The sequence below is a fragment of the Myotis nattereri genome (assembly GCF_964212035.1).
Source record: "Myotis nattereri genome assembly, chromosome: 16".
In the NCBI taxonomy this organism is placed as follows: Eukaryota; Metazoa; Chordata; class Mammalia; order Chiroptera; family Vespertilionidae; genus Myotis; species Myotis nattereri.
The window spans coordinates 54,226,829-54,250,223 of NC_138091.1; the positions used below are offsets into that span (position 1 = coordinate 54,226,829).

The 23,395-nt window shown below is 62.2% G+C and overlaps 1 protein-coding gene across 1 annotated transcript in view; it reads left to right on the plus strand.

Annotated features, from left to right (window-relative positions):
- The first annotated feature begins 1,221 nt into the window (after window positions 1–1,221).
- Window positions 1,222–23,395, plus strand: part of MGAT5B (alpha-1,6-mannosylglycoprotein 6-beta-N-acetylglucosaminyltransferase B) — a 34,751-nt gene continuing 12,577 nt past the window's right edge. Inside the window, exons 1-8 of the mRNA XM_081109151.1 lie at window positions 1,222–1,667; window positions 4,846–4,958; window positions 7,157–7,310; window positions 13,742–13,857; window positions 14,456–14,529; window positions 15,413–15,583; window positions 16,258–16,422; window positions 18,024–18,193. Of these exons, the coding sequence (XP_080965277.1) occupies window positions 1,600–1,667; window positions 4,846–4,958; window positions 7,157–7,310; window positions 13,742–13,857; window positions 14,456–14,529; window positions 15,413–15,583; window positions 16,258–16,422; window positions 18,024–18,193 (1,031 nt within the window). The 5' untranslated portion in view covers window positions 1,222–1,599. The remainder of the gene's footprint in view (window positions 1,668–4,845; window positions 4,959–7,156; window positions 7,311–13,741; window positions 13,858–14,455; window positions 14,530–15,412; window positions 15,584–16,257; window positions 16,423–18,023; window positions 18,194–23,395) is intronic.

Below are 23,395 nucleotides of genomic sequence, written 5' to 3' on the forward strand. Positions count from 1 at the left end.
GACGGGACGATTGTGTGGCAGATGCGGATGCCCAGGCGCGATTCAGAGCCCGGCAGGGACCCTGCCCTCTGGCTCCTTGGCCGGCCTGCCCTGACACTCACTTCTCCCGCACGAGGCCCGGTCAGCGTGTCCTTGCCCAGCGCAAATCTGTTCCCTCCTGGAGCAGCTCGTTAGTCCCCAACACCCGTTCATCATCGGTCTTCGCGTTCGCAGGGAGCGAGGCGATGAGATCATGGAGCAGGGCCGGGTGGGTTTCGATGGAGAAGAAGCAGGAAAAGCAGGAGCATGAGTCACCGGTGGGGCTGGCGGTGGGCTAGGGGGCAGCTCAGGGCCTGGGGCTCCTCCCAGCGCGGGCTCCCCAGTCTCCGCATTAGAAGCAGCGGGGGGTGGGGGGCCGGGAGGAGGGCACACGGGGCTTACAGAGATGGAGGGGCCTTCGCGCACTCCCCGTCGCTCCCATGTCACAGCGGGGAGCCCGAGGGCTTGCACGGACACCCACCCTGGTTATTGGAGGGTCTGAGGTTAGAACTTGGGCCCGCGCAGCCGCCCCGCTTCTGGAAGAACTTGTGGTCACGGGCGAGTTTGAACTTGGATCAGAAAGCCAAGGGGAGGCGAGCAGTGTCTGAGCAGAGAGGGCCAGAGGGTGGGCGAAGGACGCAAAGCAAAACCAGCGCGGTGTGCAGCGCAGAAGCCACCGGGGGCCAGAGGCCGAGCGGAGGGAGGCCCCGGCCCCGGCCCCGGCGGGGAGGGCGTCCCTGCCCAGCGCTGCCTCCGCGGAGCCTGCAGCCCGGGGCCCTCGGGGCTGGCAGCGCCCGGTGCTGCCGACGGCGGGGTTTGCGGGGGGCGGTTAGGGTTGGGGCTGGGGGTAGGGTTGGGGGGCGGGGAAATACCGCCGGGGGCGGCTCGGTGATCCCGGCCGCCCGTCCTCTCGCCCCGCCCAGGCCGGGAGGGCGCGCTGCGGGGCCTCCGCCACGAGGTGGCGCCGACGCGCCGGGGAAGCCGGGCCGCGGTGCGGAGCCGCCGCCGAGGAAACAATGCGGCGCCTCCCCGCGTAGCGCGGCGCGGGCGGGACGCGGACACCCGGGCGGCGGGCGGCGGGCGGGCAGGGCGCCGGCGCCGGGAGCCATGGGCGCTGAGCGGCGCCGGGTCGGGCAGCGGCGCGGGCTGGCGGCGCGGGGGGCCGGGGCGCGGGCCGGGGGCCGCCTGTAGCCGGCACCGAGGGCGCGGGCCCGGGATGAGGGCGCCCGCGGCGGGGAGCCCGTCTGCGCGCGGCGCCGTCCCGCCCAGCGAGCGAGCCCGAGCGGGCACACGCGCGGCCGGCGGTCTGGGGGCGCGCCGCCTCCCGGCTCCCAAGATGTGAAGCGGGGAGAGCGGAGACGCAGAGACGCCCGGCCGGGCGCCCTCGCCGCCCCGGCAGCCGCGCTCCCCTTCCCCTTCCCCGCGGCCCCGCAGCGCAGCCCCGCGCCCCCGGCCCCGCCTCGCTCGGACTCGGCTTCGGCCGCAGCGGGTTCGCGGCCCGGACGCGGCGGGACAGGCCCGGGACGGGGCGCGCGGCCTCGCCTGGGCTCCTCGCTCCCCGCCGGACGGACGGTTTGAACGATGATCGCAGTCAACGCCGAGGGGAAGATAATGGTCAGGCGATGCCTGGTCACCCTGAGACCGTTTCGGTAAAGTTCTCGGTGGCGGGGGTGGGGGGGCTTTTCCCCGAGGGCGCGGGGTGGCGGTGCGCGGGGTAGGGTCGTGCGGGGTAGCGGTGCCCGAGTCTGGGGCGCAGGGTCAGTCCCCGCAGGGGTGCGTGCCGGTGGCAGAGGGGCGGTCTGTGCGTCCCTCCTGGAGGCGGCCGGTGGCGCTGGGGTTCGGGCTCCCGCGGGGAGGGGTGTGCAATTCTGAGATGTGTCCCGAGTGGGTCTGGTTTGGAGAGGACTCCGGGTGCGAGGGCGGGGATGGGGCCGGGAGCACCGGGTTGTGGTCCTGGGCTCGGTGAGCGCCCAGCTGGGCGCCCCTCTCCTCCCCTCCCCTCCCCTCTGGGTCCCGCCCCTCCTGGCAGACCCCACCCTGGCGTCAAAGTTCTTGGCCCTGCACCTCTCTGGCCCTGCAGCCCTGGGTCCGCGCTCCCCCTCCTCCTGGGCCCCCCTCCCCTCCCCCTTCAGCGAGCACTCCCCTTCTCCCAGTGGGGTGCGGGCAGTCTCCAACAGGGGCCCCCGAGGTTGGGGCAAGGATCCTCTCTAATGGGGATTCAACCCCCAATGCCGGCAGAGGAGAGGAGGTCAGGGGGGGCGCGCACTCTGGCCTCGGCCACTGGAGAGGGTACAGGAGCCTGAGGCTTGGGCTCTGGGAGGGGCCGAGTTTGAGCCCCTCCCCTGAGGCCTCCTGTGAGGAGGAGACCTTGCTTCTTGGGGCTCCCGCCTCTCCTGCAGGTCATTCCTCCATCCCAGAGACGGGGGGGGGGGGGGGGGGGCATGCGGTACCCCACTTTCCCGGGGGGGTGCGGGAGGACCATGAGGCTGGGGGACTCAGGCGGCAGGGCCTGAGCGGGCAAAGGGGAGAGATTCAGGAGCCCCGACATAGGTTCCCAAGGGAAGCAGGTGCCTGGGGGAAGGGGTCTTGCTCCTCAGGACACCCTCTGACCGCCAGCTGACCTGGGCTGTTGGGAGGGTCCTCACCCTGTCTCAACCTGGACCCCCCCTCTGCCCTGCCGTCCAGGCTGCAGGAGCCCAGCCGCTGACCTGAGCTTGAGCTGGCAGAGCTGAAAGGGGATCCCTCCCCACCCCCAGGCCAGGCTGAGGAACCCCATCTCCCCGCTGCATCCCTGGGGTCCTGCCCTGGTTCTTTCAAACTCTGGGGGTGCACAGGCTTCCCTCCCCCCAAGATGTGTACCTTCACCTCAGGGTCTCAGTGGGTCTCTGTGTCCCTAAAGATGGGGGCAGCCTCCAGCCATGTCACTCCTTCTGCAGTCCTCACGGGCAGGTGGCACTGGCCTCAGGACTGGGGTCTGGCGGAGAGAGAGGCAGGTGGGGTGTGTGGGCACTTCAGGTTCTGGGCTCCAGGCTAGACACCTGCTCATGCCGGTCTTGGGCCCTGGCAGCTCAGGCCCCCAGCTCTCAGGGCAGCCTCATAGCTGGGGGAGGGAGGGGGAGGGAGGGCCGAGGAACTCCAGTCTGGTCCTCAGGCTGGGAGGACCTTCCTGGGTGTGCGACCACGTCCTCTCACACGGTCCCTCTGGCTGCTGGCTTGAGACCAGCAGGCTCTCGTCTGTGGGATCCCAGGGCCTGCCCCCCCACCCCCCCACACACACCCAGGGCCGGGGGGGGTGGACAGTGAGTGAGCCGCGTCCTGTGCCGTTGTCTCCGGGAGGAAGCCCCCCCCCCCCCCGCCCCTCTCGGCTTTTGGGTCCCGCCCCTTCTCCGATTTGGTCTCGAACAGCTTCCTTTCAACATGGGTGGGGATCTTGTGGTGCTTTTATTTTCTTCGGCAACGATGTGTTTTCTTTAATGGGCCAGGTTTTAATTAAATACTGCTCTGCCAGCTTCCAACAATGAAGATTAAAATGCATGACGCCAGTCCTGCACGGAGAGACAAAGTGGGGCTTGAGGATGGGGTGGCGGTGAGAGGGCTGGAGGCCTCTGGGGTGATTGGGGGGCTCCGCATGGTGAGCATGGCTCCTTGTGAGATGGGGTTCCTCAGCCTGACCTGACCTGGGCGGGGAGGGATCCCCTTTCAGCTCTGTTGGTTCATCCAGTTCTTGGATCGATTTAAAGCCCCAGAGCAGCCCGGTCAGTGTGGCCCAGTTCAGGAGGTCACGGTTCGATGCCCCAGTTTCGGGCTCCATCCCCACTGGGGGGTGTGCAGGAGGCAGCTGATCAATGATTCTCTCTCATCATTGATGTTTCTCTCCCTCTCTCTTCCTCTCCCTTCCTCTCTGAAACCAATTAAAAAATATATTTTTTAAAAAAGATAAAATCCCAGAACAGCTGCCGCCTCTGGCCACCCCAGGACTCTGCTGGGAGCACAGTTCTCCTGGGTGGGCCCAGGATCTGGTACGGAAGCAGCGGGGCGGGGGCTGTGGACGGGAGGGTGGCTCCTGGCCCCTGGGAAATAGCCAGTCACTCGGTGGTGAAGCATGAACAGCAGTCGTGTTCGGCCAGCTCTCCTGATTGTGACAGCACACGCATGTGACACCCCACTAACAGCTGTTGGCCACTCTGACCAGGCCACGGCACAGGCTGACCACCGACCGCGTGCCTGCCTGGGGAAGATGCGGGTTAGGGAGAGTCGGCACAGAAGGCAGCCACACGGCCCTGCCCTTCTAGATCTTACCGTTGGGTAGTGACGGGCGGGGGTGGGGGGGGCACACCCAAACCCTTGAACGGGATAAGGAGGTGGTCGCACACCCAGGACAGACGGCTGCGGCCGGGCCTGTGCACCGGGCCGAGCGGGTGGTTTCGGCCTCGGTCCTGCTGAACCGTCTACACGAACGGTTCTCAAACGTCAGCGGGTCTCAGCGTTGCCGAGAGCTCAGAAAGCTCAGTGCTCCCGTCCCCCCCCCCCAGTGTCTGACTCAGTAACCCCAGGGTGGGCTCAGGAACTGTGCCTCCCACATCTCCAGGCCGCGCCCGTGGTCTGGGCCACGCTCAGAGGGCCTTTGCTGAGGCCAGAGCTCAGGCCTTGGTGCGCATCTCGCCCCGCATGGCCGTGTGGCCGCTCAGCGGCTCCTGTGCGGATGGGAGACCTGGCCGAGCTCGGCCCCTGACCGCCACCATCCCCTTCCACGTTCACGCAGCCAGTGGGGGGGCCTCACGGGAGGGAGGGCATGTTGGCCGCCGTGACCCCCGTTGCTCCCCGCAGGCTCTTCGTCCTGGGCATCGGCTTCTTCTCGCTCTGCTTCCTGATGACGTCGCTGGGCGGCCAGCTCTCCGCGCGGCGCCCGGGGGACTCCCCGTTCACCATCCGCACAGAAGGTATCGCTGGGGAGAGGGCGTGGGGTCGGAGTGCGTGTCTGTGGGTGAGGACGGAGGCCTGCGAGCCAGCAGCGCGGAGGGCGCCCCGGGGCCCTGTTCCAGGCATCCTGCCGCCTCGCCTCGCGCGTGGACGTGGGGGCAGAGGGGCCTCGGCTTGGGCTGTGGGACCCTCTGCCGCCTGGACCTGGTCCTGGCTGTGGTCACCCGTTCCTCTCGCCTGGGCTCTCAGCAGGGGAGGGGCTCTGAGCCACGTGGCCCAACCCAGGCGTCGGAGAAGCTGCCGGTGTCGCTTCGTTGGGGGGGGGGGGGGTGCCTGAATGTGACTCCTGCGTCTGAGGTCCAGGCTCTCTGTGCCTGTGGCCCAGGCTGTGGCACAGCAGGGGGCAGAGGGCAGGCCGATCTCTGAGCTCCCGGGCACAGTCAGGGTCTAACGGCTCTTTGCCCGCGTGCTGCTTGCAAGGCAGTGGACGGAGGTTCAGAGCATGGGCCTGGGGGACGGGCGGCCCCGCTTGTACCGGCTCCCCCGTCGGCCAGCTGTGTGCTGCTGGAGGAGAGCCACGGCCGTGTTCAGGTGGGAGGGGCTCACACGTGGTGCGCTGGGTGGTGGCCCGGCAGCCTCCTCCCACGTGGGGGCTGCTCCTTCCTCCCGCCCAGGGGGGTGCAGGCAGTGCCGCTGGCTCAGTGCGCCACGGCGGCCTCCGCTCAGCCATGGGGAAGGGGAGCAGAGCCGGGGGGGGGGGCGGGGCGGGAAACTGAGGCAAGTGGGCTTTCCCTGCTCCTCTCCGACGTCTCTCTTTGAAGTGCATTCTCTCAACACCCCCCACCCCCCGGCTCAGCTGACTGGCTCCCTGTCCTGTCATCGAGGGGGTGCTCTGGGGGGCACTTACACTCATCCCCTCGCCTTCCGTCTGTGCCCCGTTACACTCATCCCCTCGCCTTCCCATCCACCTCTTTAAACCTGCGGAAGCCCAAGGCCCGGCAGGAACGTCAGGGTATCAGCCATCCAAGCTCGCGGGTAGTGAGTTCATCCCACCTCCGAGCCCTCCCGGGCCTTCCTTCCCTCCCCTGATAGGCGGGGTGACACGTCCGCTTCCCAGGACCTGGACCTTCAGAGGACACGGGCCAGCGCGGCTGCTGCACCAGCACCAGCTCCGTGAACATGGGGGCGGTGCTGAGTGTGAGGTGGGACAGTGCAGACGAGGGACCGAGGGGGTGTGGGGTTTCTCTGTAGGAGATGCCAGGATCCAGGCGGAAGGGCGCTGGGCCAGTTGTGAGGGTGCCCTGGGGGGGCGCGTGGGGGGACACTGGAGGTCACCTGGTCCCCCCAGAAGGGCCCTCATGCCTCCTCCCGCTCACTCCCCCCCCCAGGACCCCGACTCTAATATCCAGAGCCCCTCGTGCTGTTGACACGTTCTCTAGTCCGGGGCAGAATGTGACAGACGCCTCATCCCATGTTCCGCACACCCGTCCGGACGCAGGGAGGAGGCTGGAGTCTAACCTAATTCCCGCCGCTGGTCGATGCGATCTTGGCTGAAGCACCTCGTTTTCATTCACTTTATTCTTCGCACAGTCTCCCCAGCCCCTCAGCCTTGGACTTGGTCTTTGGGAAACTGAAGACCAGCCTGAGAGTCAGGACTCGTTCTCGATGGTTTCTACAGGGGTTCAGGGAGCAGGGGTCGGGGAGGGATGCGGTCAGCCGAGGCCGGCAGGAGACCAGGGCCCTGGAGCCCTCGAACCCGGGCTCGCAACCTCTCCTGTGCATCTGAGGCACGTGGGCAGCAAGGGAAGTGCAGGTCCTGGGCTCCACGTCCTGGAGATTCGATGGCAGGTCAGGACCAGGGCCGGGAACGTGGGCTCCAAGTCTGGCCAGGAGGTTCAGGTGCGGGGCGCATGGAGGCCGGATCCAGAAGTTCTGTCCGGAGCTGGCCGTCGGGGGCCTTGGAGGTACCTGTCCCACTACTGGGCCTGAGGTTACGTCTACAGCTCGATTCTGCTGAGGCCAAACTGAGGCCCAGAGAGGTTAGAGATTTCCCCAGTGCCACACGGCAGGGAGGGCCCCAGCCCTGCAGGTGACGGGCGCGGCAGGCTCCCTTCCCTGACCCCTCCTCTTCCTGGGGAGACAGGAGTGGGGCTGGGGTCTGAGCCACCCCGGCCGGAGACCGGGCGGCCTCCTCTGACTGACCACCCTCTGCCCGCAGTGACGGGCGGGCTGGAGTCCCGCGGTGCCCTCCGCAAGATGAGCGACCTGCTGGAGCTGATGGTGAAGCGCATGGACGCGCTGGCCAGGCTGGAGAACAGCAGCGAGCCGCACCGCGCTCCCGGGCACGGGCACGGGCACTCGGCCCTGGACAGGTGAGGGGGCACGGAGCGGGGGAGGGGTGGGCCCAGGTGTGCAGGCTCCAAACGCACTCCTAGAGCTCAGTGGGGGAAACTGTAAAACACAGAGAGCCCGAAGGTCACGCAACCCCGAGCGCCTCTGCGTCCCTGGGTTCGACAGCGTTAACGCTGTCAGGTCGGTGGCCCGTCTTTCCTCCTTTTTAATAAAACATCCGGGTGGAAGCTGCGGGGCCCTTTCCTGGCCTTGGAGCAAGGCTTCCAGGGCCTTCTCAGTGCGTCACACCTGCGTTTCCAACACCCGCGCCTTCTCCGTCACCGGGCGCGGGTCGCAGGCCACAGGCCACAGGCGGCGTCCCACCTGCTTCCCCCCAGCGGGGCAGTTTGGAGTTCTGTCCGTTTTTTCCTCTTTTAAGTGTTTTATTGATTTCAGAGGGGAAGGGGGAGAGAGAGGGGGGAACATCACGACTAGGAGTCCTGCCCTCCCTGCCCCCAGGCGGGGCTGTCGGGGAGGTACTGGGCCCCACCACCCCCGGGAGATGAGCTGCGCCCGACCTTTCGGACCCTGGGGTCCCTTGGGAGGTGGTTCGCTGTGCGCTCTCACCTGCCCTGCGACGCCCTTTGGGAAAGGCTGTCCCTCAGCCAGGGTGATCTGCTGACAGTGTGCTCCTGCTAAACACTGTTTGAAATCCGCACTTAGAGACAATTTGCAGCAAAGCTCTGTCTCGGCCAGCGTGTGTGATGTAAAAGCCAAAGCCCCAGGCCTTTCCGAAGAGAGAGGCGGGAAGGGAGAGGCAGACAGAAACCTCAGTGATGAGAGAGAACCATCCTTCGGCTGCCTCCTGCGCGCCCCCCTATGGGGATGGAGCCGGCAATGTGGACCTGTGCCCTGACCGGGAATCGAACCGTGACCTCCTGGTTCATAGGTTGACGCTCAACCACTGAGCCACGCTGACAGGCCCGCCAGAATCTTAGAAGTTTGTGTAGAGGCACATTCAGTGTGTCTCTGGGTTTCTTCCTGGCTGGCCTGCCCCTCCCTCCCTGCCCTGCCCTCCCTCTCCTGGGGGGCGGGGAGCACATACCACCTCCCAGCTCCAGTCCGGGAAATAGCGACCGTCCATCATGACCAGCAGAGCCCATGGAGCCCCCCGGCAGAGCCATGATTTCAGGGACAGTTGCTTCTGGCTCCGGAGAGACAGCGGGAGTGTCCCGGGCTTGCTCCCTCCTCCCCACGTTGTTGCTGGGCTGCCTCTGGGATCCTGGGCACCTCAACCCGGGCGCCCGCTGCTGTGGGCCGGAATCGGAAACACGGCCACCCCCTGACCTGGCAGTCCCCCCGGGACTCCGTCTTAGGAAGGCTCTTGCCCTCGGGGCCAGTGCTTCCCCTGGTGCTCACTGTGGCCTTTCAGTAGAGTCAGGAAGTTCGAGCCGCGATTTCGGTGCCCGCGGTGAGGGGCGGTGAGACACGGACGGACGGACGGACGGACGGCACCTCCGCTCAGAGGGCGTGGGCAGCCATCCGCAGACAAGTGTGTTGAGGGGGAAATGCGGGGATTTTTTCCTTTTTTAATCCTCACCAGAGGACATGTTTTTGTTGATTTTACGGCAGAGAGAGGGGAAGGGAGAGAGAGAGAAACATTGATGTGAGAGAGAAACATCGATCGGTTGCCCCTGTAAGTGCCTATCCGGGGATCAAACCTGCAACCTTCGTATGTGCCCTGACTGGGAACCGAACCCTCAACCTGTTGGTGTACGGGGACGATGCCCCAACCAGCTGAGCCACCGGCCAGGGCAGAGATGCGGGGATTTTAATGGGAAGGGAAGATGTGAAGAAAGCAGTTACGTACCTAGCAATCATAGAGTTGGGTCTCATAGTGTGTAAAACTGAACAAAAATAAACACACAGAAAAGACGGCAGAAAGTGGACATGTCAGAATTCCTGTCTGAGGGGAATGAGATCAGGCGTTCCCCCCCCGCCAAAAAAATTTTGTTCTGAAAAGCTTTATTTAAAAACTAGAAAATGCTTCTAAACACCCCCAGCCCAACTCCAGCTCTGTTCCCATCAAAAGTGGGAAGATATCTATCATCTATCTATTATCTATCATCTCTCATCTATCTATCTGTTATTTATCGTCTATAATCTATCACCTATTATCTATCTATCATTTATCATCTATATCTATCATCTATCTATCAACTATCTATTACCTGTCTATCATCTATTTATTATTTATCATCTGTCATCTATCATTTATCATCTATCATCTATCTATCAATTATCTATTACCTGTCTATCATCTATCTATCATTTATCATCTATCATCTATCTATCATTTATCATCTATCATCTGTCTATTATCTATCTATTACCTGTCTATCATCTATCTATCATTTATCATCTATCATCTATCTATCATTTATCATCTATCATCTGTCTGTTATCTATCTATTACCTGTCTATCATCTATCTATCTACCTGGCACATGTAGGCATGTGTGTATGTATATTTCCTGGTTCGGACAGAGGAGTCATCTGGGTTCTTGCTGGAGGAAGGGCTGGCAGGCCCGTGGTCATCTGTTTGGAGCCCCCACAGCACCAGGGGCTCTGGATGGGGGTGAAGGTGGGCCGAGAAGGGAGCAGTGAAAACGCAGGGAGGGGGTTCCCTGTGTCTGTGGGCACCTGGTGCGGGAGTCTCCGTGTTTTTAAAGGAAAGCGCTCAGTTTCATAATAAAATAACTCCCAGCAAGCACGGTGGCCAGCTGTGCAAAAATCGATCCCCCGTTAATTGAATGTAACCCTCACACATCATGGGAGGAGCTGGAGATGAACCCTCCTTCCCCAGGCGTCCTGGGCGCCAGCTCCTCAGGTGCCAGGGAAGGCCGGCTGGCCCGCTGATTGCCTCGCGGGCTGGCCAGAGCCTGGCCTGGCTTTCTTTACTTCCCAAGTAAGAAGGGATCCTGGCGGGGGGTTTCTGGTGCTCGGTAGGTGTGCAGGCCAGGCCTCGCGCGCCGAGGACACAGAACTGTGTGTGGTGCAGCTGCAGTGGACGGAGCAAGGCAGACCCAGTGGGGCTGGCTTCCGCCTTCTCGGGCCAGTTCCCTCCTCAAAGAAGGGGCGGCAGGCCTGCAGGTACTGAGGTCCCGTCCAGCTCAGAGCTCCTGGGGTTTGGGCGGGCTCTCTCCTGTGCCCCACGGAGGGCAGTGGGAAGGGTTCGGGCACAGCGAGGGGTGGGGCACCTGCTAGTCCTCTCCCCGTGGGGCAGGGCGGGGTGGCCTCCTCAGCAGGTGCCAGCAGATCGCCAGCCGTGGCGCTCCCCCTCGCACCCAGCCCGGGCTGTGTGTGGGCCGCCGTCTCTCAGTCTGATTTGGGCCACGGGGGCACCTTTAGGGGGGCGAGGGCCCTACCCAGGTCTGCGGTTCCCAGAGGAAGGACGGGGCTCCAGCAGGGGAAGGGCCCAGGTCTCAGGGCATCGACTTTTATTCTTTTTTTTTTTTAAAGCTTCTCTGAGACGGAGCCTAATCTTACTGTATTTGAAAATAGAAAGCTGCCCGCGTGCTCAGGCCAGTGTAATAATAGTCACGCCGAGAGTTCTGTGTCGAACGGGCTGAACTTGTTAAATCAGACAGCTGCCATCTGCACTATTTAAAGCCGAGCCACTGGTGTGCTTTATGCAGAGGCGCTTGTCGAAGGAAAACTGCTGAATCCCCCCAAAAAGTAAAGTGCTCGGCTCTGCGGCTGGATTTATGCCACTGCCTCTCGGGGGTGGGGTGGCGGCTGTAGGCCGGGCGAGGCAGCATCTATTGAGTGCCTGCTGCATGCAGAGCATCTTACATTCCGCCCGAGGGCTAAGCCTTACCACCGCCCTGTGAGGTCGTTGAGGTTGTTCAGGTTTTTTAGGAGCCGGCCCCTGAGTTCAGAGAGGTTAGGTAACTTGCCCAAGGTCACACAGCTGTCCGGTGGAGCCAGGATTTGAATCCAGGACCTCTGACTCTGAGACCCTCATTCTTTCCAGTACATCCCGGATAACGTGCGAGTCACTGACCAAGGGCTTGGCAGTCAAGGGCACCCACCCCCCAGCTGTTATTTCTCTCCAACGAGAGGGGCACAGGTCAGCGAGCAGATCCTGAGGGAGTGGGAGGGGGAACCTGAACTCACTTTTTGTGACGGATTAAAAACCACTTTATTTCTTTTATTTATTTTTTGTTTTTATATTTTTATTGCTTTCGGAGAGGAAGGAAGAGGGAGAGAGAGAGAAACATCAATGATGAGAGGGAATCACTGATTGGCTGCCTCCTGCACGCCCCACACTGAGGATCGAGCCCACAACCTGGGCCTGTGCCCTGGGCAAGAGAAGTATTTGTCTTTTAACTCTCTTCTCGCTCTTGTTTGTAACTCACAGGAGACGGTTGTGGGTTGAATTGTGTCTTCCAGAAAGTCATGTTGACGTCCGAAGCCCCAGTCCCTAGGGGTGGGATCTGATTTGGAAATAGGCTGGTGTGGCTCAGTGGTTGAGCGTCGACCTATGAACCAGGAGGTCACGGTTCAATTCCCAGTCAGGGCACATGCCCGGGTTGTGGGTTCCATCCCCAGAGGGGGCATGCCAATCAATGGTAGGAGACAGCCAATCAATGATTCTCTCTCATCCTTGGTGTTTCCCTCCCTCTCTCCCTCTCTCTGAAATCAATAAAAGTGTAGGGGAGAAAAGATGAAGGCAATACGGCCTTTGTAGACGTCACTAAGTTAAGACCAGGACGTCCTGGCTCTGGCTGGGCCCTGACCCCTGACCCCTGTCCCAGAGACGGGTGTCCCTATCAGAAGGGGAAGTTTGGACACAGGAGGCTGAGTGAAGACAGAGAGGGGGTGATGCAGCCACAGCCCAGGGTCTCCACGCGCTGCCGCCCCTGCCTCCCCCCCCTCCCCCCGTCCCCCCCCTTCAGGAGCCCGGAGAGAAGCCTCCCCCAGTGGGCAGGTCTCCAGCCCAGAGGAGGAGGGGAGGGGTTTACCCAGGCGGACAAATCCTCCTTCATGGACGTAGGTAATTCCATTATGTGGGGCAATAAAGACCCAGTTCTTGTAAAAGGATAAAGGGGAGCTTAACTGCGGGGCCTGCAGAGCCAGAGGACAAGGTGAGAATCAAAGGGAGCGGAGTTAATGGGCTCAGAGCGGCAGGCCGCTCCCCGGAGAGGCCGGGGTCTCCCCGCACCGAGGTGGCCGGGCAGGCGGGCAGAGCCAGGGCTGTCCCCCAGGAGCAGGAGCGCTGGCCAGCATCCTCCTCACAGCACAGTCGTCATCAGCAGGAGGGAGTAAATTCTCCCAGATCAGGCCACGCGAGTCTTGGTGGTGGGTGGAGGGCCGTGATGTTTGTGGCAGGAAATACATCTCAGACCCTGGGAAGTGTTCGTTCCTGGAACCTGACAATGATCTCCGGGAGGGTTAACAGCGGGCAAGGCCCCGGCTGCTTTGGGGGATTTATCGTGGGAGACGGTCCTTCCGGGAGGAGCTGCGGGAAGACTCAGGGCAGCGGGCGCTGGGAGGGGGGTGCCCCCAGGAGGCCCCTGGACTGCTGCTGTCCTACTTTGTTTTAAAATATGTTTTCTTTTCTTTTTTTTTTTTAATATATTTTATTGAGTTTTTACAGAGAGGAAAGGAGAGAGATAGAGAGTTAGAAACATCGATGAGAGAGAAACATCGACCAGCTGCCTCCTGCACACTCCCCACTGGGGATGTGCCTGCAACCAAGGTACATGCCCTTGACCGGAATCGAACCTGGGACCTTTCAGTCCGCAGGCCGACGCTCTATCCACAGAGCCAAACCGGTTTCGGCTAAAATATGTTTTCATTGATTTCAGAGAGAGGGAGGGAGGGAAGGAGAGAGAGGGAGGGGGAGGGATGGGGAGGGAGAGGGAGGGGGAGGGGTAGAGGGAGGGGGAGGGGTAGAGGGAGGGGGAGGGGTAGAGGGAGGGGAAGGGAGAGGGAGAGGGAGAGAGAGACCTCATGATGAAAGAGAGTCACGGACCGGCTGCCTCCTGCACGCCCCACTCTGGGGATCGAGCCCGCAGCCCAGGCCTGTGCCCTGACCGGGAATCGAGCCTTGACCTCCTGGTTCAGAGGTTGACGCTCAACCACTGAGCCGTGCGGCCGGCCCGTCCTGGTTTTTGAAGGAATTTCTCAGGCTGCTTGGGCCTCGGGCACTGCCCTCTGACACCCGTGCAGACACGCCTGGCCAGGTGGGCTCGGCGTGTGACGCATTGTCTGCGCGCTGCGTGCTCAGAGGCCCCTTCGTGTCCTGGCCCGGCTTTGCCGTCACTGCCTTTCCGTGCATGGCGGGGTGGCGGCCTGGCAGCCTGCAGCCTTGCCCTGTGCTCGCTGACTGAGCCGGGAGCCGGGAGCCGGGAGTCCCGGGCAGGTCCCCGGCAGGCTCCCCGCTCAGCCCTGGCTTCTCCCCGCAGGCTGCCCCCAGGGGCCGGCCTCATGGAGCGGATCCAGGCCATCGCGCAGAACGTCTCCGACATCGCCGTGAAGGTGGACCAGATCCTGCGCCACAGCCTGGTCCTGCACAGCAAGGGTGAGCCCTGCCCCTTCCCTCCCCTCTCCTCCCCTCCCCCTTCCCCTCTCCTCCCCCTCCCCTCGGGGTGTGTACAGCCTGGTCCTGCACAGCAAGGATGGGCCAGGGCACCCCTTCCCCGGGGCCAGTGTACCTGGCTGGGATGGCCTCGGGGTCCCTGCCTTCTCCCGCAGGGCACCCTAGGTTCTCCGCAGGGCGACATGGGGTCCCACCCCCCCGGACCTGCCATGAGGGTGCTGAGGACAGGTCGCTGGAGACTCAGGTGGCCCCTCCATTCCCCTCAATGTGGGAGCAGCAATTGGGGGCTGTAGGCCCCACCTCTGCCCCTGAGAAAAGTGGGGGTACATTTGGGTGCATGAGGTCTGCCCATCCAGGCGGCTGATCCATAGCCAGCTCCTCACTGGGTCTGAACCCCCTAAGGAGGGGCAGCCTAGGACTGGGGGCCTCCTGGCGGGTGGCCTTCAGGTGAGAAAACGCAGACTGAAGACTGTGCCAGCTCCTGCCCCCCCTCCCCGCCCAGACCCTCTGCTCCTCACGCCTCTCCCCTCGGGGTCAGGCCCAGGCCCGGGTCCTCAGCAAGATGACCTTCTCCCCCCAGTGTCTGAAGGCCGGCGGGACCAATGTGAGGCGCCCAGTGACCCCAAGTTTCCTGACTGCTCGGGGAAGGTGGAGGTGAGGCCTGGGGCTGAGGCCGGGGGTGGGGGTGGCCAGGAAGGGGGCTCCTCCGTGGGGGCCGCCCCCAGACGAGCTCTGGGATCCGCTGGCAGGGCTGTCCGCTAGCTATGGCCTCCCTGCCCAGGCCCCCGCCCTGACCCTGGCACTGGCGGGCAGGGCCAACCTCGGGGTAACTGCGTCTCTGTGAGGGCCATCGGCCTGGCCCACCCCCCAGTCCCAGGCTGAGCCACGTTCTAGCCCTTTTTATAGCAAACGAGCTGTTAAATATACGGGTGCTCCTCCAGCAGCCCGGTTCCCAGCAAATTCACACGAGGAGGGGACGTGGTCTGTCTTCACCCCTCGGGGTTTAACCAGCTGCACTGAGACTCCCTCATGGGGGCCCACCTCCCGGGACCGACGGCTGCAGGAAGTCTGTCCATGGGGCAGCGCGCGGCCGTAAAAGCAGCTCCTCACTGGTTCTGGGCTCCCTGAGAGGGTGGGGCGGCACCCCAGACCCCTCCCCGCAGAGCACTGTGGGTGTCCTGCCCCAGCCCTGGTCCTTGGGCTGCTTCTGACCTTGGCCCAGTGGACGCAGCGAGGCCCAGCTGCCACCCCTCCCGCCGTGTCCGGCCTGGCTTTGTTTCCCCGGGGTCTCTCTCTGGACCTGGAGGGTGGCCGTCTGGCCTGGCCCTCCCTGAGGTTCCCGGGCCGGGCCAGGGGCCTGGGGGCCTGGTTCAGCCTCTCTTCCCTGCTCTGCCCGTCGCTGCATCTGTAGGGTGGGCCCCAGAGGCCCGTCCCCGTCCCGGGGGACCTCGGGATCCCCAGGGCCGTGTGTGCAGGGGGCGCGCGAGGGCGCGTGCGGGCGGCCCCGGCTCCCGGACCCAGGCTGGCCTCTTCGCAGTGGATGCGCGCCCGCTGGACGTCTGACCCCTGCTATGCCTTCTTCGGGGTGGACGGCACCGAGTGCTCCTTCCTCATCTACCTCAGCGAGGTCGAGTGGTTCTGCCCCCCGCTGCCCTGGAGGAACCAGACGGCCACGCAGGCGGCCCCCAAGCCCCTCCCCAAGGCCCAGGTAGGCCTGGGAGTGGGTGGGCTCGTGAGGGCATGGTGGTGGGGTCATCTGGCCAGGCCGGACACCCTTGGCCCCTGGCGCCCTGCCCGGTGGGTGGGCAGGTCCCAGCTTGCCCTGCCGGACGGGAAGCCAGCCTGACAGTGCCCGCCCACCTTCTGGGGATGCCGCAAACCTGGGGCCCTAGAGGCTCCCCCTTAATGGACTAGAATAACAGTAACAGTAGCTGCCCTCCTTGAGGGCCTCCTGTGTGCCAGGTACTCTGTACTTGAACCTTCCGGGGCCCTGATGTGATGAGTTTAGCAGATGATGGATTGGAGGTCCAGAGAGTTGAGCTAGTTCAAGGCACGGTTATCTGGTTCCCCGGGAAGGCGGCCGGGCCTCCCTGGCCTTCGGGCCCTGCCCTGACCACTGCCCTTCCTGCCTCCTGGCAGCGCCTGGGTCCCTGGGGACTGTGACAGCCGAGCAGCTCCTGAGGCTCCGGACAGGCCTGCGTGGCTGGGGAGGGGGAGCAGGGGCCCCCACTGTGGGGCTAGTGGGCTGCTAAGAAAGGGCGGGAGAAGCCAGAGCAGGCCCAGCCTGCGGGAGGTGCCAGTCCCGTCCCCCGGGCAGCAGGGGGTGGCGATGGCGCGGCTGCGGGCCTGAGAGTGAGAGCCGAGGACTGGCCTCCCCTCCAGGCGGTTTTCCGGAGCGACCTGTCCCACCTCCTGGGCCTGATGGGCAGCGGGAAGGAGTCTCTGATCTTCATGAAGAAACGGACCCGGCGGCTCACGGCCCAGTGGGCACTGGCCGCCCAGCGCCTGGCGCGGAAGCTGGGGGGTGCCCAGAGGGACCAGAAGCAGGTACCTGACCCCCTGTCCGTGTCCAGGGGGCTGAGCCCAGAGCGCTTAGGAAGTGAGCACAGGGCCCCAGGGCTCCAAGGGGACACTGGGTGTGCCCTCGAAAGAGTTTTATAGAATTTATTTGAATTTGAGCCGGAAAGGGGAGGGGAGGCAAAGGCAGGTTAGAGGCACATTGTGGCCTGAGGCCTTTTCAGGTTTGGGAAAGACAAGATCCTACCCCTTAAAGGCCCTACATTCTGTAGACATCTGGTTCTTGTTGGGCGGAAATGTTGTGGCCTTTGTCTGGAAGGTTGGGAAGGATGTAGCCTGTTTGGGAGGGTTCATTGGTTCATCCATCCATCCATCACCCATCTATCCATCACCCATCATCCATGCATCCATCCATCCACCATCCATCATCCATGCATCCATCCACCATCCATCATCCATCCATCCATCCACCATCCATCATCCATCCATCCATCCACCATCCATCATCCATCCATCCATCCACCATCCATTATCCATCCATCCATCACCCATCCATCTATCCATCCACCATCCATTATCCATCCATCCATCCATCCACCATCCATTATCCATCCATCCATCCATCCATCCATCACCCATCCATCTATCCATCCACCGTCCATCATCCATCCATCCATCCACCATCCATCATCCATCCATCCATCCATCCATCCATCACTCATCCATCTATCCATCCACCATCCATCATCCATCCATCCATCCACCATCCATTATCCATCCATCCATCCACCATCCATCATCCATCCATCCATCCATCCATCCATGCATGCATCCATCACCCATCCATCTATCCATCCACCATCCATCATCCATCCATCCATCCATCCATCCATGCATGCATCCATCACCCATCCATCTATCCATCCATCCATCCACCATCCATTATCCATCCATCCATCCACCATCCATCATCCATCCATCCATCCATCCATCCATGCATGCATCCATCACCCATCCATCTATCCATCCACCATCCATCATCCATCCATCCATCCATCCATCCATGCATGCATCCATCACCCATCCATCTATCCATCCACCATCCATCATCCATCCATCCATCCATCCATCCATGCATGCATCCATCACCCATCCATCTATCCATCCATCCATCCACCATCCATCATCCATCCATCCATCTATCCATCCATTATCCATCCATCCATCTATCCACCATCCATCATCAATCCATCCATCCATCCATCCATCCATGCATGCATCCATCCATCCATCACCCATCCATCCATCCATCCATCCATCCATCCACCATCCATCCAATAAATACTTACCTGACTTCCACCATCCTGTCTGTTTCTTTCAGAGTCCCTATCATTTCATGAAATTCTCTCTTGTCTGTGTTCACTGTTGTCTCCTCTTCCATCTGGAACGTAAGCGCCGTGAGGGCAGGTGTGACTGTCTTGCTCACTGTAGCCCAGTGCCCAGCACGGTCACGCTGCCCCTTGGCTCCCCACGTGCCCAGGCCCAGCTTGGAGACGGTGTCTGCTGCTGGCCGGGTCTCCCTGGGTGGCAGGGCTGTCTCTCCTCCGTGCTGACCCTCTGTGTCCCCCCAGATCCTCGTCCACATCGGCTTCCTGACGGAGGAGTCTGGGGACGTGTTCAGCCCGAGGGTGCTGAAGGGCGGGCCTCTGGGGGAGATGGTGCAGTGGGCGGACATCCTGGCCGCTCTCTACGTCCTGGGCCACGGCCTGCGGGTTACAGTGTCCCTGAAGGAGCTGCAGAGGTGAGTGCCCGGAAGGGGAGCCCATCCCCCGGAGCCCTGCTCCACGTGCTCAGTCTCACCCACCTCCTCCTCCCGACGGGGCCCCTGGCCACGTTTGGGATGCGCCAGGGAAGCGTATTCACACTGTGCTGCTCACACTGTGCTGCTCACACTGTGCTGCTCTCGCTGTGCTGCTCTCGCTGTGCTGCTCTCACTTCGCTGCTCTCACTGTGCTGCTCACACTGTGCTGCTCTTGCTGTGCTGCTCTCGCTGTGCTGCTCACACTGTGCTGCTCTCACTGTGCTGCTCTCACTTCGCTGCTCACACTGTGCTGCTCTCACTGTGCTGCTCACACTGTGCTGCTCTCACTGTGCTGCTCTCACTTCGCTGCTCACACTGTACTGCTCTCACTGTGCTGCTCACACTGTGCTGCTCTCACTGTGCTGCTCACACTGCACTGCTCACACTGTGCTCTCACTGTGCTGCTCACACTGTGCTGCTCTCACTGTGCTGCTCACACTGTGCTGCTCTCACTGTGCTGCTCACACTGCACTGCTCACACTGTGCTCTCACTGTGCTGCTCTCACTGCGCTGCTCACACTGTGCTGCTCTCACTGCGCTGCTCTCACTGTGCTGCTCACACTGCGCTGCTCTCACTGTGCTGCTCACATTGTGCTGCTCTCACTGCGCTGCTCTCACTGTGCTGCTCACACTGCGCTGCTCTCACTGTGCTGCTCACATTGTGCTGCTCTCACTGTGCTGCTCACACTGTGCTGCTCACACTGTGCTGCTCTCACTGTGCTGCTCACACTGTGCTGCTCTCACTGTGCTGCTCACGCTGCTGAGTTCTCCGATTGAGTTCTCCATCTCTGGGCCGGCCGGTACCTGGTGTTTGTGCTCAGGGGCTGACTAATACTGGCCAGTGGGATGGAGCCGTGTCGTGGAAGTGGAGTCCCCTCTGCCCGCTGGTCTTGGGGAGACGCAGTTTCTCTTCCGGAACCGGGCTCCTTCCTGGGCCTGTCTGGGGGCTGGAGGCCAGTAAGGCCTGGAGGGTGTGAGCTGGGCTGGCGACGCCCACTCCTTCCCCGGTCTTGCCTTTCCAGGTCGCTCTGATGCAGTGGGAGGCGGGAGACTGGTGGTTAGAGGGTGGGGCTGTGTGCTCCAGGAGGCACATGTAAGTGAGGGTGGTGACGGGGACTGACCAGCGGCTGGGCTACACGGTGTGGCAGCGCTGGGGAGCACCATCCCAGGTTCTGGGGCACAGGGTGCCGCCTTGAAATAGCACCTCCGCCCTGTCTGGCCAAACGGCACCTGAGCTGGAAGGAACGGGGCAGGGAGCTGTGCCAGGGCCGGAGCTGGGAGAGGGAGCCAGCCCATCGCTCCCTCTGGCTCCTGCCCCGGTGGCATTTTGTTGCCATGCCAAGCTGTTCACACCGTGCAGGCCACTTCAGAGCCAGGCGTGCCCACTCGCCGCCCACCAGCGCGCTGTGCTGCTCAGTGCTGTGCCCACCCCCTCCCTCTGGAGCCGAGCGCTGCAGGGCAGCTAACGCCTGCCCAGCTCCCTCGGAAATGGCCTGAGAGGAGGCATTTCCCTGCCCTCGACGCTCCTGCAGGGAGTCAGATGGGGCGAGCGTGAGGGGAGGAGGGAGAAGAGGGACCGGTGTGTGGGCAGCCCAAGAAGCCATGGATGGCACAGACAGCGGCTGTGGGTAGCCATGGGCCAGGCTGTCACCGCCCATCACAGGGCCAGAGCGTGAAGATGGGGAGCCCCCGACAGCGAGGCCCTGCTGAAAAGTCCCACCATCTGAAATACGCCCCTGCCGCCATTTCTTCCTCTACACACGTGCACCCACGTGCGCACACATGTGCACATGCATACCACTGTGCACACCCACACACACTCATGTATGTGCTCACATGTGTGTATGTATATGCTGTGCATACCCTGTGCTTGTGCACACAGGCACACCCATGCACACTTCTACATGCATCTGCACACCTCCACACACATGCAACCCCCTGTGCATGACAGGCACGACACTGCGCCTGTGCGCACCCCCACAGGCACCCCCACATGCACACCCCACAGAAGATCCGTATCTTCCCACCGTCACATCGCTTCCTGCCGGCCTTTTGTGGGTTGGAAATTCCCAGAAGCAGGGGCTGCAGGGAGAGGTGCTCCCGCCTCCGACGCGCAGTCTGCGAGATGGGCAGGCGCAGGGCTGGCCCGGGCGGCTCTGCCCGGTCCTCGCGGGTGTAGGTGCGAACGCACGCCTTGCTCACACAGGGCAGGGTTGCGTGAACAGCTCAGCGCCTTCGGGAAATGGCCCCAGGATGGTGTTTTTGGAATCTGTTATCAGATATCATTTTTAAACAACTCAAATAATAAAAAGAAAGAAAACCACGGCCCCAGAGGCCGTTAGACAGTCATGTCTGCAGGAGTCACAGCAGGGCTGGGGGCGGAGCCGGTTTCCGTGGGGAGTCAGCCTGGCTACAGCAGAGCCTCGCGGAAAAACACGGCGGCGGGGCCCACTCCTGGTGCCTCTGACTTCATGGGTCTTGGGGGGGACCAAGTTACAAAGAACCCGGTGACCTCGTGAGCAGTGAGGGTTGAGATGGGGAAGTCCAGGCTGTGGCTCCTCTAAGCACCCCCCCCCCCATACCTGGTCAGTGGGTGATAGCTGTGGGGTTGGGACGCTGACAGGCGTGAACTAGTCCCATGGCTTATGCAAAGAGCTGTCCTCTGTCCCCAGGGCGGGCGTGGGGGCTCAGGTCCTAGAAGATGTGTAGAAAGAGTGCAGATTCCTCCCTGCCCACGTTTGCACCCGAAAGCATTCCCGATCCCCGTGGTCGCAGAGGTGGAGCCAGGCGGAGGGGGCAGGCCGAGGAGGCACCCTCGGAGGTGGCCCGGATCGTGGGGTGGGGGCGTCAGGTGGGAGCCTGTGCTTTGTGCCACGCCCTTTCTTGGTCGTACGTTTTTCCTGTGACAGGTGTGGGCCGGGGCTGTGAGCCCCTCAGGCTCATTCTTGGCCGGGACCACCCTCAGGTACAGGGCCAGCCCTTTCCTCCCGCGGGGACTCCGGTACAGACGCGGAGGGTTTGCTGAGTTGCTGGAGGACCCGACAGCAGCATTTACTGTCTCCGTCTGGAGGGGAAGTCCCGCCGAGGGTGTAGCGCCCGGTGTCGGCAGGGCGGGTCCTTCCCGGGCTGTGCGGGGTCTGGGGTCTGCCTCAGGCCGCTCCCCTGCTTCGGGGTCCTTGGCGTTCACTGGTTTGTAGAAGCATCGCCGAGACCTCTGCCTTCATCCTCACGTGGCCTTCTCCCTGTGCCTGTGTCTCTATCCACATTTCCTCTTTTTTAAAAACAAATGTTTTTTTAAAAAATTGACTTCAGAGAGAGGAAGGGAAAGGGAGAGAGAGGTAGAAACATTGATGAGAGAGAAACATTTATCAGCTGTCTCCTGCACGCCCCACACTGGGGATCGAGCCGCAACCCAGGCATGTGCCCTGCTCGGGAATCGAACTGGTGACCTCCTGGTGCCTGGGTTGATGCTCAACCCACTGAGCCGCGCTGGCTGGACAGATTTCTGTGTCTTATAAGGATGCCGGTCACGGCGGATGAGGGCCCACCCTGGTGACCGCATGTCAACTTGGTGACCTCTGTAAAGACCTGCCTCCACATAAGGTCACATTCTGGGTGCGGGGGGTTAGGACTCCAACACATGGAATTGGGGGGGCACAGTGCAGCCCATAGCAAGATGGTGACTGTTTGAGCGGAAAGGGGTTTGGGACGGAGATAGCGTGGGCTACATGCGTGGCGTTGCCGCGGGTTCTGCAGGAGGAGGGGGGCTTCCCTGCAGCCTTGCCTCCTGGCCTCGGGGAGCCGTTCCATGCGAGCGGCACCGAGTTAATTTGAAAATAGGTCAACGGGATGTGAGGTCATCTGAATTCTGAGCGTTGCGGCTCGGCTTCTGCGACAGAGGCCTCTCCCTGGGCTGGGAGATGGCCTGTGCAGGGACGCGGGGACAGACGCTGCGGGGACATTCGCTGCAGCTCATCCACAGATGTTCACGGCAGATGTCTGGCCGCTGCCGAGCAGCGGGACGAGCCGCGTTCTCCGCTCCCCGCGCGCTGGTGTTTTAATTAACCGGCTCATCGCAGTGATGTTGGGGGCAGTACGCAGAGTCCGCACCTGGTTTCCGGGGCGAGAGAGGTGATGTCAGACAGCCCCTCCCGTGAGCCGCCCGCTCTCGCTGGGGAGGAGGGAGAAGCCAGAGCCCTCCTGGGCAGCACCCCAAGTTATCCTCATGAATTGGAAACATCAATGACGAGAATCATTGATGGGCTGCCTCCCGCACGCCCCCTACTGGGGATCGAGCCCGCAACCCGGGCCTGTGCCCTGACCGGGAATGGAACTGTGACCTCCTGGTTCATGGGTTGACGCTCAATCACGGAGCCACGCCGGCCAGGCCACAGCGGGCATTTTAAAGGAAGCTTTCCCTTTCCCGCCTGCCCAGAATTGGCTGTGCGCATCAATTTCATTTGCATAATTTCAAGCATCATTAACAGGACATGGCATGAGGAAAAATTACCAGGCTCTTCCTCCACTCATGAGTGAGATTGGGTTGAGTGGGAAATTAGCTGACTTAACTGGCAGACGATGGGCCTGGAGAGGAGGATGTCTAAGGAAGGGGGACGGAGCGGAAACTGGGCTGTCACGCTCGCGGCCCCAATGGAAATCGGCATCCTGCCTTTTTGTTGCTCCATGTTTGTCCAAGGGAAGTCCCGGCAGGGGTCCCCAGAGAATGACGAAGGCAGGGACCCCATCCCGCCCAGCCCGGCTTGACCGAGCCGCCTCCGGCTAGACCAGGGGTGGGCAAACTTTGACTCGAGGGCCACAATGGGTTCTTAAACTGGACCGGAGGGCCGGAACAAAAGCATGGATGGAGTGTTTGTGTGAACTAATATAAATTCAAAGTAAACATCATTACATAAAAGGGAACGGTCTTTTATTTTTTTAGTTTTATTCATTTCAAACGGGCCGGATACGGCCCACAGGCCGTAGTTTGCCCACGGCTGGGCTCGACTCTGAGGAGCCAGCCGGGGCCAGGCCTGGGGTTTGAACCCACTCAGATGTGGCCGGGACCGGCTCACCAGGCCGCACGAGCCAGCCCCAAGCAGCCGCCGGGCGCCAGGCAGCCGTTCTCTGAGGGCGGGAGGAGAG